Raw genomic sequence first — 13799 nt, forward strand, 5'->3', positions numbered from 1 at the left:
ATTTGCTCCTCTCCTTGAAAAGCAAAAGAAAAACTCCCTCATTATGCTTCAAGTTCTGAGTTTGCTATAATTGTTTCCATATCCTACTTAATGTTAAAGCTAAAATCTCACTATGAAAAGTTTGCTATATAATGAAGAATTATAAAACTGTTTGCAAAGATTAGCAGCAATATTTATTTGATTAAGAAAAAATATGAAAAATTAAACAAATATGCAATGTGAATTACAGCTTTAGTTCTTAGAAAATTTAAAATTTCCAGAAACATAAAGTTCATCAGCCAGTTTTATTTTTGAAGTTTAACTACTCAGTCTAAATAGTAAGCAGGAGAAATAAATTACCAGCAGAGATTTTAAAGGCATCTAGTCTAAAAAGCATTCTCCTTGCAAACAGAGACCAGACAAGGATGCCTACTATCACCACTCCTATTCAATATTGTATTGGAAGTACATGCTAGGGCAATATGACAAGAGAAGGAAGTAAGAGGCATCTACATCAGCAAACAAATGGTGAAACTGTCATAATATGCAGATGATATGATAGTGTACACAGAAAACCTCAAGGACTCAATAAAAAAACCAAAAACCTGTTAGAGCTAGTAGACCAATTTAGTAGAGTGGCAGGATAACAAGATCAATATACTCAAGTTTGTGGGATTCTTCTCCAGTAACAAAGAAAACAGAGAAGAAAAATAAGAAAGCAATGTTGTTGTTAATGTGCCATTGAGTTGCCTATGACTAATAGTTACTCTATGTACAACAGCCCTAAAGTTGGCTCTGTCCTGTGCCAATCTTATTGTCTGACACCCCTCCTCTATTACCCCAGTCACTGAATTAATCCATCTAATTGAGGGTCTTCCTCTCTTGCACTGTCTCTCCACCCTCCATGACATTCTTCTCCAAGGACTGTCCTAGTATCATATCCAAAGTATATCAGATGAAGCTCCAGAATCCTTGCCTCCAAGCTGCCTAGTCTCACCCTTTCTAGGATGAACCTGTTTGTTCTCCTAGCAGTCTATGATATATTCAAAACTCTTCTCCAGCACCACAGCTCAAAGGCATCAATTCTTTTTCTATCACCCCTAGTCATTGTCCAGCTTTCTGACGCATAGCAAGTAAATGGATCAGGCAAACCTCAGTCTCCAGACTGACACTGTTGCTCTTCAGTAATCTGGAGAGGTCTCTGACAGCAGACTTTCCCAAAGCAATTAATTTCCTGGCTGCTGGTACCAAGAGTGTTGATTATGGAGACAAGCAAACTAAAACTGTTAACAATCTTAATCTCTTCACTAACTATCATAATGCTGTCATTTGGCCCAGTGGTGAGAATCTTTTTCTTGATGTTTTCTTGATGTTGAGCTTCAATCCATATTGAAGGTTGCAGTCCTTGAACTTCTGACGCAAGTACTTCAAGTCCTTCTCAGTTTCAGTAGACAATGTTGTGCCATCTGCGTAACACAGATTATTGATTAGTCTTCCTCCAATCCTGATGTCACATTTCTCCTCATAGAGCCCAGCCTCCCGGATAATCTGTTCTGCATATAGATTGAATAAGTATGGAGATAGGACACATCCCTGGAGTACGCCCTTCCCAATTTTGAACCATGCAGTGTTTCCTTGCTCTGTTCTGACGACTGTCTCCTGGTTCAAGCATAGGTTTCACATAAGCATGATCAAGTGTTCTCCAACCACAAACTTGAGAAATTTAAATGGAAAAATGTTCCCTGTTCATGCATAGGAAGACTCAATACAGTGAAAATTAAAATCCTACCATAAGTAATCTCCATGTTTAATGCAATTCCAATACAGATACTAACTTCGTTTTTATTACTTTTTTTTTCCTTACTTCATTTTTTAAAGTGACAGAAAAGGCAACTGGCAAGTTTATTTTAGAGAGGAAAGAGATCCCTAATAAGCAAAACATTCTGAAAGACAAGAATAAAGTGGGAGGCATAGCACTCCTTGATCTCAATACTTATATATAGCTGTAATAACCAAAGTAGCATAGTACTAGTATGACAAGGACAGGCACATAGATCAATGGAACAGAATAGAGAACCCAAAAATGAACCTGTTTATGGTCACTTAATACTCAACAAAGAAATTAAACCTATCAAATGGGGAAATGACAAGCTTTTCAACAAACAGTGCTGGCAAAACTGGACAGCTAACTTCAGAAAGCTGAAACAGGATCCACCTCTCTCACCATAAAGAAAAATCAACTCAAGAGGGATCAAAGACCCATGCGAAAAGCCCAAAACCATAAACATCATGAGACAAACAGGGATCAAACTTAGAAGGCCTCACCTATGATATGAAGATGACAAATACAGCCAGAAATACACAGCAAGGAGAGGATAAAACTGATGAATGGGACCTTCTCAAGATTAAATCCCTGTGCACATCAAAAATTTTTTCCAACAGGATGAAAATAAAACCTACTGACTGGGAAAAAACATTTAGCAATACCATCTCAAAAAAGGGCCTCATAACAAAAGTTTACATAATCCTACAGAGCCCTTTCACAAGAAAAAGACTGATAACTTAATTACAAAATGGGCAAGAGATGTGGAAAACTTTTCACAGAGGAAGATTTCAGATGGCCAACAGACACATGAAGAAATGCTAAAAATCACTGGCAATAAGAGAGATGCAAACTAAAAGCACAATGAAATACCATCTCACCCAGTACCAGTGGTAAAGTCTAAGCAATAAATGCTGGAGAGAATGCAAAGAGATAGGAACTCTCATACACTATTGGTGGGATTGCTGAATGGTATAACCACTCAGGAAGGCAGTCTAGCATGTCCTCAAAAAGCTGAACATAGAAATGCTGTCTGTATGACTCAGCTATTTCACTCCCAGGAATATAAACTAAGGAACTAAGAACTGAGACACAAACAGAGATTTATACACTAATGTTCATAGCAACATTATTCACCATCGCAAGAACACGGAAACAGCTCAAATGTCCAACCACAGTCGAATGGATTGAGAAATTCTGGTATACCCACATAATGGAATACTACACAGCACTCAGGAGCAACAACTTTGAAAACCATTACATAACTTGGGGAGAGACAGGAGGGCATTATGCTGAGTGGATTAATCCAGTCTCATAAGGACAAATACTGCATAGGACCATTATTGGAAAAACAGTTTTAGTAAAATGTTTATGGGGATCCAAGGTGGGAAAGGATGGGAACAGAGGTGTGAAAGTGGGCAGGGAAGAATTCAGAGTGTCACACAATTTGGTGGGGGGAGGGAAGAGGGGTAAAGGAAATGAGAAAGTTATGGCGGGGATCTAGAAAGATAGGGTAATGGTGGGCATGATTCAATGGCGACAGATTTTATAAAACATCATGAGAGCGACTGTATGAAACACAATGTGAGTGGAGAGTAGTGTGAAACACAATGTATAGAAGGTCTGTATGCAAACCAATGTAAAATAATAAAAAAATGTTTTAAAAAATCTAGTCTATAAATTACAACTATACTTCTTTCTTTACTGTTTACCACTCCACAAATAATATATTGAGGTATTTTAATACCAGCCTGAGCCAGTTCCACATTGAAGGCCCTCAATGCACACGCAGCACGCCGGGATTCTGCAGGGAGCAGCAGGGAGCATAAATAGCCTTCATAATCTCGTTTTCTGCAATAAATAGACAACAATAAAAGAATGGTTATTTTCCACTTTCCACATGTACACAAAATACTGACCAAAATTAACTAAAGTTGAGGATTCCATTCAAAATAGTATTGAAATATTTTATTTTATTCCTTTTTCCCTACCACTATGAAAATCTATCTGCCCCTAATTCCTAACCAGTTAAAACAGATAGCCTCAACTTCATATTTTTTAACTTAAATAGTGCCTATCATTTTAATTGTTTGACAATCACTTTGATTTTGGTAAGAATCTAAATAAGTTATATAAGTAGACCAAGAAAGAAGTAAAGCCTGGCAATCTATACTTAAAAATAATCCAATGAAAACAACAGTCTGATCCATAACCAATCAAGGAGACCGCAGAAGACCAGGAAGCATTTTGTTCTGTTGTGCACGGGGTCACCATAAGTCAAGGGTGACTCAATGGCAACCACAACAGCAAAAGTAGAAAAAAAAATCCTAGAAAACAGTTTAAATAGGTTTTCAGGTTAACCCACACTTCTGAATAGCTAAAGCTACAGTAGCTTGTGTGTCTGTGTGTGAGGTGTGTATGTGTGTATGTGTGCCACAGTATCAACATTTTTAACTATTCCAATTCATTTGAGAGTGAAGCTGGAGATTTGTATCATCTCCCTCATTTTGGTTTTACCTGCACCCAAAGCATAAATCATCAGGAAACAGCAGATAAAGTCAAAATGAGGGAGATTCTTCAAAGTACAGGGGGTAAAGGGCCAGCATATCTCCAACTTACTCATAAATGGATAGGAAAAGTTAATAATGAGGGGATCTGGGTAGAGTTTATAGGAGCCCTGTATTCAATTTCTGCAATTTTTATATAAATCTGAAAGTACTTAAAAATGGGAAGTTTAAAAAATGGAGACTGTATTCTTCTCCTTCTCCAAAGGATAGGTAAGGATAAAGTACTTACTAGACTGCCTACCTAACGCATTGTGGTTGCAATGGTTCTGAACTCACAGCTGTTCTTCCACAGTATTTCTGAGACTATAAACTGCAGGGAGGAGATTTAGATTTGAACCTCCAGAGGCACCACCTTCGGGTTAGCTGCACAACTCCCAAAAGACTATGCACTGAAATCTTATAATATTATTTCCTGTAAAATAGCATTCAATATAAATTGGGTCCCATCTGGAACTCATTTCATAGTTTACTCCCAATTTTGAACTGGCTTTTATTTTGCCAGGAGCCTAACAAAATGTATTCCCCTTTTATCCACACTTCCTTGACAACACCCCTCAACTTTCACATGAACAGTATCAGAACAGTTCTTCTAAAAAGGTCTTACCAGAAGAGATTTTAAAAACCTATAAAATGGTTGTTCAAAAAGGTATAGCAAACAGGTATATAGTTTATGCTTTTAAGTAATACAAATATTTGAAAGTTTCATTTTACTATCAAAACTCTGAGTTTCAAAAAAAGTGTTTAAAGTATTTGAAAAATAATATGGAATACTAGGTAAATACTGCAAGAAAATTAAAATTTTACACTAAGAAAATAAGTACTGAATGGAAATAAAAATTATAATTTTAATCTTTATTATGAAAGCAGTTACTGCAAAAAAGGATTGTAAAAAGCCATGTCTTTTCTCATTTACAAAATAAGGTTTGATTACTTCATTTTCCTACAAATAGCTGATATTTGAAGTATTTCATACTCCGTTAACTAACTGCTGTGGAACTGGTTCTAACTCAGGGTTGCAGAAGCTATAAATTATAAAGAAGACGACGGTTCATCTCTGGTGGGGTAGTCCTATAATAAACTGCACTGCTAACCCAAACTGCTCATTGGAAAATGAAAAAAGAATGAAATAACAGGACTTCAGCAAATTTGTAAAATGAAGTATTTACACATTTAAGGGTTTGCTCTGTTAACTTTTCAAAACTGTTAAGAGTTTCCTAAAAGATGCTGCCCACTTCTCTACCTTAACTGGATATACTGATTATTTAACTATTTCTTCATCACTGAATTTCACTATTATAAATAACAATTATTGGAATGTGAGCTTCTAGGGATGTTCTGAGTGGCTGAGATCCAGTTACTTGAGAGTCTGGAGAGTAATATCACAATAAAAACCCCTCATTGTCATCAAGTCAGAACCAACCAACCCTCCAACTGGAATTCCAAGGTTGTAAATGAACAGGCTCTGGTGGCCCAATAACAAGAAGCTGCACTGCAATCTTAACGGCATGTAGTTCGAGGCCACCAGCAGCTCCAACAGGAGAAAGATGGGCAAGCTCTTCCCCTGTGATTAACTGTCTCTGAAAACCCGCTGAAAGGTCTGCTATGGGTTGATTTTGACTCTATGGTACACAACAACAACAACTGAACAGGAGGAGATTGACCATCTTTCTTCTGAGGAGTTGCTGGTGAATTCCAACCACCAGGGCAGTGGGGTTCTTGGGTTATCAGTGCAACTCCCTGTAGACTACATCACCAAAGTTCCCTTTGAGACATGAGTGTACATTAGTCACTGAGCTGCCTCTGAGACATTAGTCATAATATATATGGGGGGGGGTGTGTGTGTCTGTGTGTATAACTGAGAGGGGTGTACGCCAGGGACGTGTCCTACCTCCATACCTTTTCAACCTGTATGCAGAGCAGATTATCCCAGAGGCTGGGCTCTATGAGGAGAAATGTGGCATCAGGATTGGTGGACAATCAATCAACAATCTGCGTTATGCAGATGACACAACCCTGCTTGCTGAAACTGAGGCGAACCTGAAACGCTTGCTGTAGAGGGTCAAGGACTGCAGCCTCCAGTATGGATTGAGGCTCAATATCAAGAAGACAAAGATTCTCACCACTGGAACAACTGGCAGCATCAGGATGGATGGTGAAGAGACTGAGACTGTTAACAACTTTAGTATGCTTGGCTCCACAGTCAACACTCTTGGCACCAGCAGCCAGGAAATTAAAAGACATATTGCGATTGGAAAGTCTGCTGTTAGGGATGTCTACCAAGTACTGAAGAGCAATGGTGTCACTCTGGAGGCTAAGGTACATCTGATACAGGCCATAGTCTTTGCAATCGCTTGTTATGCATCAGAAAGTTGGACAGTGACTAAGGAGGATAGAAGGAAAATTGATGCCTTTGAGCTGTGGTGCTGGAGAAGAGTATTGAATGTACCCTGGACTGCCAAGAAAACAACAGATTCTTCCTGGAGAGGGTTAAACCAGGCTGCTCTTTGGAATCAAGGATTCTAGGGCTTTGTCTGACATACTCTGGATATGTTGTAAGGAGAGCCTAGTCCTTGGAGAGGGACATCATGCTTGGGAGGGTGGAGGGACGGTGCAAGAGGGAAAGACCCTCTATGAGGTAGACTGATTCAGTGACTGGGGTAATCTGGATGGATGTGTCAGAGACAGTGAGATAGGTACAGGATAGAGCAGAGTTTAGGGCTGTTGTACATAGAGTCGCTATGAGTTGCAAGTGGCTTGATGGCACAAAACAACAAAAAAACATATGGTGGGGGTGTATAACTCAAGGCTAAATCAGCAACGATTTAGCATTTAGGAATAGCAACCAACTACCTTTCATTTGTTGATTCATCCTAATATGTTCCTGGCATCAGCTATGCAACATGCTAGGATCTTGTAGACAGACACAGACTTCAGTCTAGGAGTAAAAGGGAGCCGATACTGAACAATGAATACATCAGATGTCAAGACTGCTGCACCATCAGACACAAGAAGTGTGGGCCCCAGTGAGGCTGGTGAACACCAGACGCAGTCCCAGACAGCATCACCTCCTTACCTCAGATTTAATTCCAAAGCCTAAGGTCGCTCTCCTAGTTTACCCTTCACAAAACAAACTTCAAGAAGCCTATGTAAATAAAGTTTGAGATTTTTCCAGGAACTAAACCTTACTAGTTTCCTAGATGAGCCAAACTGGCTAACTTGAAGCTCTGGCCTGAAATTTTTTCCAATATTTGAACGCTGGGTTTTATGAGATGCACATCTAAAACAGCACCACATAAGCATTTCAGAAGCCAAACCTTTCAATGAAGCTTTAGTTTGACTCTGCCTTTCATGTTTCATATTACTTTGCAAAACTCCCTTTTATCAAGCACTGGCTATGTGCTAGAGAAAGTTTTATAGCCATCATCACAATTAATCCTCAATCCTAATTTATGAATCCAGTTACAAATTGGGAGTAGAAATATGAGGTGGGCAAATGAATTTTCATTTTCCTAAGCAGTGGAGTTGAGAATAAGAAACTCAGTTCAGGTCTGTATGCAAAGCCCGGGCTTTACTTAAATATCTAGAGTCAACAGCTGTCGCAAAGTATCTTTTTAAAGTGATAAAGAGCAAGGATGTAATTTTGAGGACTAAGGTGCAGCTGTCCAAAGCTATGATATTTTCAGTCACTTCTGTGCATGTGAAACTTGGATAATGAACAAGGGAGACCAAAGAATTGATGCTTTTGAATCGTGGTGCTGGAGATGAACACTGAATATACTATGATGTGCCAGAAAAAGAAATCTATCTTGGAAGAACTGCAGCCAGAAGGCTCCTTAGAATTAACGATAATGAGACTTCATTTCGCATATTTTGGGCATGTTATCAGAAGGGGTCAGTCTCTGGGTAGTGAGGAAAAAAAAAGTCTTCGACAAGATGGACTGGCCATCGGTACTGCAAGGATGAATTTAAGCTAAGCACACTGGAGAGTGTGAAGAAAGTATAGGATTGGCTAGCTTCCTCCTGTTGGATTTAGATTGGCAATAATTGTACCTGGCTTCTAACAAGCCAGTATCTTCCAATTCAATCAAATTCCAACACGATAAATCTGGCCATTTATAAATCTCTTGTTTGGGGAAACTTAACTCCCTTTCTATATTAAAAAAAAAAGTAATAGACATATATGATTGTAAGTCTATCAACATCCTATCACTGGAAGGTGACATAAGAAACTATTGAAGATGATTCCCTCTAGAGAGGAGATTTAGGACACTAGTGGAAACACACTCTGGTAACCTGAATTCTGTGACATCAAAATTTAATAAGATTAAAATACATAAAAATTAATAACTTTGGGCAGTTGTTACAAAACTTAATGCCCTGATTTCTACTATTGCTCTCTTTTTATTCACCCCCATAAATATTTGGAAGACAAATGGGGAGGAACATTACAAACAATCCACTACTAGCAACAAAACACAGAGGCACCGTGGTTACAGGACCTGGTTGAGAATCAAAAGGTTTGGGGAGGGGAGAGAGGAGGCATACTGCTTCAATCAAGATTCATAGCCTTGGAAACCCTATGAGTTAACCCACTGGGCCGTTTGCTGAGTCAGAATTGACTTGATGACACAGGAATGTTACAGGACTTTTCACTAAAATGGAACTTTGAAATAGTGGATTTACATGTCCAATTCCACCCAAGGTAGTTCAGACCTTCTAGTATTTCTCACCAGTATTTGTGTCTGCGGGCTTTGAAACTTTATGCCTCATAACTTAAGGGTAACAAAAGGAAATGTGGGCTACAACTGCTCTGTAGCTAAATCTCAAACTTTCAACTTCATGAAGCATCTAGTGACCCTTAGGCGAAGTCTCTCCAAACCTCAATTGCTTACTTTATTAAGTAATGTAACAAACAACTGTGACCTTAATATGTTTCAGGCATTGTACTAAAGACTTGAAACCTTATAACCCTAAGTAGCATGTTTACATTTGTTTTTCACAATCATAATTAGAATAAATGACATGGTAGGTAACTACATAATGCCTGACAGAACTGTCATTAAAATGACTCTTGCTAGTAAAATCATCAATGTGGAAATGCAAAAACGTTCACTGAATTCAAATCAAGGTTCAGGCGAGGTGACAGGCATGGGCAAAGAAATAAATCTCACGCCTCTGTCACTCAGGTGGACCCCCTTGCTGACCCCTCCAAACCCCGGCACCAAGGCCAACACCTAGCGGCGCAACCCGACCTCCTGCAGCCCGCAGCCCACACTCGCTCACCGGAGCAGCTCCAGGCAGTAGAGGTCAGTGCCCGATGCTCCCGGCCCGCTGGCCACCGCTACACTGCGCCCCGACACCGAGAGGCCCGGCAGCCGCCGCGAGCGCACGCACAGATCATGGGGCGGCCGACGGCGGCACACACCAGGGACGCGGAGCCGCAGCGGGCCCCAGGCTGAGCCCCACGCCGAGCCCAGCGAGGAGGCCGCCATGCTGCCGCGTGCCCTTCGACCCCGCGACGTCGGGGCCCCGCCCCGCCCAGGCCCCGCCCCCGGCCGGCCGCTCGGCCGGCTCTCAGCCCCTGAAAGCCGAGGAGAGCTAGGTGTCGCTGTGGGCCTTTTCATTCAGGCCGCTGTCATGTGGCCTTGCTGGCTCTAGAAGTCAGTCTAGTGTGGCCCATTCTGTTTGGCTTATGATTTCCTCTTGCTCGGATCCACAATCATCACCCTTGAGGCCAGCAGTCAGGAAATCAAAAGATGAGTTGCATGGGGAAAATCTGTCAGGGACCGCTCCAGAATGCTGAAGAGCAATGATGTCAGTCTTGAGACTAAGGTGCGCCTGAAGCAGGCCATGCTCTTCTCCATTATTTGCCATGCATATGAGAGCTGGACAATGACTAAGAATGACCGAAGAAGAATCGATGCTTTTGAGTTGTGGTGCTGGAAAAAAGTATGGAATTTCAGACCAGGAGAACAAAAAAGGGGAGGTTTCACTCTAGAGTTTCACCTCTCTTAGGGTGAAACCAGGTTGCTCCTTGGAGGTAAGGGTTTTTTTATGTTTATTTTTTAAAATTTAGGGGAGCTCTGGTGGCCTAGTGGCAAGAAACTGCACTGCAATCCCAGAGGTACACGGTTCAAATCCACCAGATGCTCTGCCAGAGAAGGAGGAGCAATATCCTCCTGTACCAGTCAGATCTGATTTGACGGTACACGCACACAAAATAATAAAAAAAAAAAGTTTAAATAAACAAATCTTCCTTATTAAAAAAATTTATTATTAATTATAATGAAAATTTACAGACTTTGGATTTCCACTCATTCATTGCTGCTCTTTTCTCCCCTCCCAATCCACCCCCGGAGGTAAGGGTTTTGAAGCTCCATCTCACATACTTCAGACATGGTGCCAGGAGGAATCTATCCTTAAAGAAAAACATCATGCTTGGAAGGGTACAGGGAGAGGAGAGGAAGACCCTGGATGACACAGTGACTGCGGCTGTGGGGGCAGGTGTGTCAGCAACGGTGAGGTTGACTCAGGATTGAGAAGGGTTCAGAGCCTTGTTCATAGGGTCACTATGAGTCGGGGTCAACTCGACAGCACATAACCAACACCTCCTCCCACGTACAACCCAGTCCACCCGGGAGCACCCAGAGTGCTTGTTCCTGAGAGAACTGCCAAAATCTCGCCCCATCCAGGACCCCAAATTCTCCGATGAGAGCAGTGCATTGTTTCTCAACAGAGGTGTTCTTGGAATTTGGGGTTCTCCTGAGCTGCCCTGAGAGTGCCTCACAGAATGATGCACGTTTCTGTCCCTGAATGCCCAGGCCTCGTGACCACCTAAAGCCTTCCCCAGACGCCTGAGAGTCATCCTGGTTGAGAATCACTGGCCTTCCTCCCCACCCCCACCCCCTTTTCTTGTTGCGTACCATTGAATCCAACTCTACAGGCACAGGAGGAGATTGCCCTCCTCCAGCAGAGCATCTGGCAGATTCGAATTGTGCACCTTTGGCATTTGCAGTGCAGCTTCTTTGCTTCTAGGCCACCAGAGCTCCCTCATCATTGGCCTTCTTGAACCTCCAAGAGAAAATGAAGATCCTGAGAGCCCAAGCCAGCCACTCCTTGTAGCTTATCTGCTTGTGGACTGACTTCACTTCAAGTTCCATGAAGGCCAAGGGAGATACTGTGTTCCCTACGCTTCCTTGATGCTTGGCCCTGGCAGCTTCAGAGGCTGAATACACGTCTGATCCTTAAAGATGTCATTTGTTAGCCTCCTATGTGCCTTGCAGTTACATAATTTCTGCTCCTCATAACAACTTAAGGTAGACATTACTTACTTGAACCTACAAATAAGGAAACTGAGGTATGTTAAGTGACTTATGTAAAGCTATAGAAATGGTAAGACTCAAATGTTACCCCAAAGTCCTGTTTTGACCAGGACACAAGCCTTCTCTTTTATGCCTCCAAGTTCTAGCATTAAACTCCAAAGAGTGGTGATAAAATTCAAAATTTGAACCTGATGTTCTAGATTCTTAGAAGGATCAAGATAGGATAGTGGATATTTTATGTGACATTTTCCTAGCTTGATTTAGAACTGTTAAGTATTTCCAAGACTTCTTGTGGGCTTTCTCTTGCCTTCAGGCTCCTCAAATATCACAGTTAGGTCTAATTGTCACCATCTGTTCCATGCCAGCAATTGCCTCCACCTGGACCCCAGTGATACTCACCTGGCTGTAGTCTTGCCCACATTATATGCTACATCCAGACTAGTTCTTTCTTGGATATAAGCATGACCCTTCCCTGCCTGATGAACTTTACAACACATAGAGTTCTTTTATGATGTAACCCCTATTTAGCTTTTAGCCTCCACTTTGACCACTTGCATTCATAACTCTAGTTTGAAATTTCTGTTTAACCTCTGGTAGCATACTGTGTTGTTAGAAGAACCCCAAACAGCTCACCCTCCTTTGCTTTTGCTGCTTGAAACAGGCTCTTCAGTCTATGTGTTTTTGTTGCCAGTTAGGTGCCATCGATTTGACTATGACTCATAGCAACCCTATGAAAAACAGATCTGAATCTTGCCCTATCCTTAACCCTCCTCAGGACCTCTGACATGCCCAAGCCCATTGTTAGAGTCACTGTATCAATCCATCTGGTTGAGGATTTCCCTCTCTTTCTCTGCCCCTCCACCTTTCCCAGCATCATATCTTTTCCCAAGGAATATATGTGAAAAGGATGTGAGACAAAGTTTCATCAGCCTTGCTTCTAAAGAGCACTTTAGTTGCCCTTCTTCCAAGACAAACGTGTTTGTTCTTTTGGCAGTCCATGGGATATTCAGTCCTCTTCAACAACATAATTCAAAGGAATCCATTTTCAGTCTTCCTTATTCATTGTCTAACTTTGGAGTTGGAAAATGCCAGGGCTTGGAGCACCTTAGTCTTTAAATTTATATCCTTGCTCTTTAACACTTTAAAGAGGTTCTTAGCAGCAGATTTTTTTCCCCCAGTGCAACACATATTTTGATCTCTTGATTGTTTCTGCCATGGATATTGACAGGAAATCTCCACTTGATTTAGTCTCTGAAAATCCACTGGAGGTCAGATATTAGTAGTGGCCAAATCCATGACACATAACAACAGCTTTTAAGTATTTGATTCTAATTAAGTATGGCTGGCATCTGTTTGTTTCCCATCCCCACTGCATCTTCTGACAGAATCAAGACTCTTCAAATTCACAATCTCTCCATCAGGTGTTCTATGGGAGAAAGATAGGCAATTTTTTCCTGTGTGATTCAAAGCCTCCGAAGACGAACTGGAGGGTAAAGTGTGAGTGGGTTTCGACTGGAAGGCACACAGTGGCACAGAGGGATGAAGTAATCGTTCCCAGGATTGTTGGTGACGGTTTTGTAAGGAAGCACGAGTAAGCCTGTGTTTGCGTGGCTTGTTGGGTAATCCATCTGTGATGGGCTCTCTTGACTTCTGCCGTTTATGCTGACAGACAATGTGTTCAATATCACAGTTTAAACTTGCTTCATTTAAAAAAAATCACTCATCCAAATCTCCAATTCTGATCTCCTGCCCAGCTGTACTTTTCCATCTGGACACATTGCCTTTACAGTACTTCACAGTTCATTGTCTAAAACCTGAATCAAACCCTCTTTTTTCTTAATCCCTATTTATTTGAACAATGTACCTCTTCTTGCATTTGACCGATAGCTGTACTTTGGCGTCATTTTAACTTTATTGTTCTTCTCTTTTCTATTTTAATCTAAAGAATCCCTGGTGATACAGTGGTTAAGCACTAACTGGCTGAAAGCTCAGTAGTTCTAATACACCAGCTACGGTTCTGTGGGAGAGAGAGGTGGCAATCTACTGCCATAAAGATTTACACCCTTAAAAACCCTATAGGGCAGTTCTACTCTATCTTGCAGAGTTGCT

At 41.2% G+C, this 13799-nt stretch overlaps 1 protein-coding gene across 1 annotated transcript in view; it reads right to left on the reverse strand.

Moving 5' to 3' along the window:
- The window catches only part of NDUFAF6 (NADH dehydrogenase (ubiquinone) complex I, assembly factor 6), a 37671-nt gene extending 27811 nt beyond the window's left edge, over positions 1 to 9860 (reverse strand). Inside the window, exons 1-2 of the mRNA XM_006884576.1 lie at positions 9652 to 9860; positions 3553 to 3652 (exon numbers count right to left, since the gene is read on the reverse strand). Of these exons, the coding sequence (XP_006884638.1) occupies positions 3553 to 3652; positions 9652 to 9860 (309 nt within the window). The remainder of the gene's footprint in view (positions 1 to 3552; positions 3653 to 9651) is intronic.
- Positions 9861 to 13799: the final 3939 nt, after the last annotated feature.

This window comes from Elephantulus edwardii, unplaced genomic scaffold, assembly GCF_000299155.1.
Source record: "Elephantulus edwardii isolate Elephantulus edwardi_28Jun2011 unplaced genomic scaffold, EleEdw1.0 scaffold00036, whole genome shotgun sequence".
In the NCBI taxonomy this organism is placed as follows: Eukaryota; Metazoa; Chordata; class Mammalia; order Macroscelidea; family Macroscelididae; genus Elephantulus; species Elephantulus edwardii.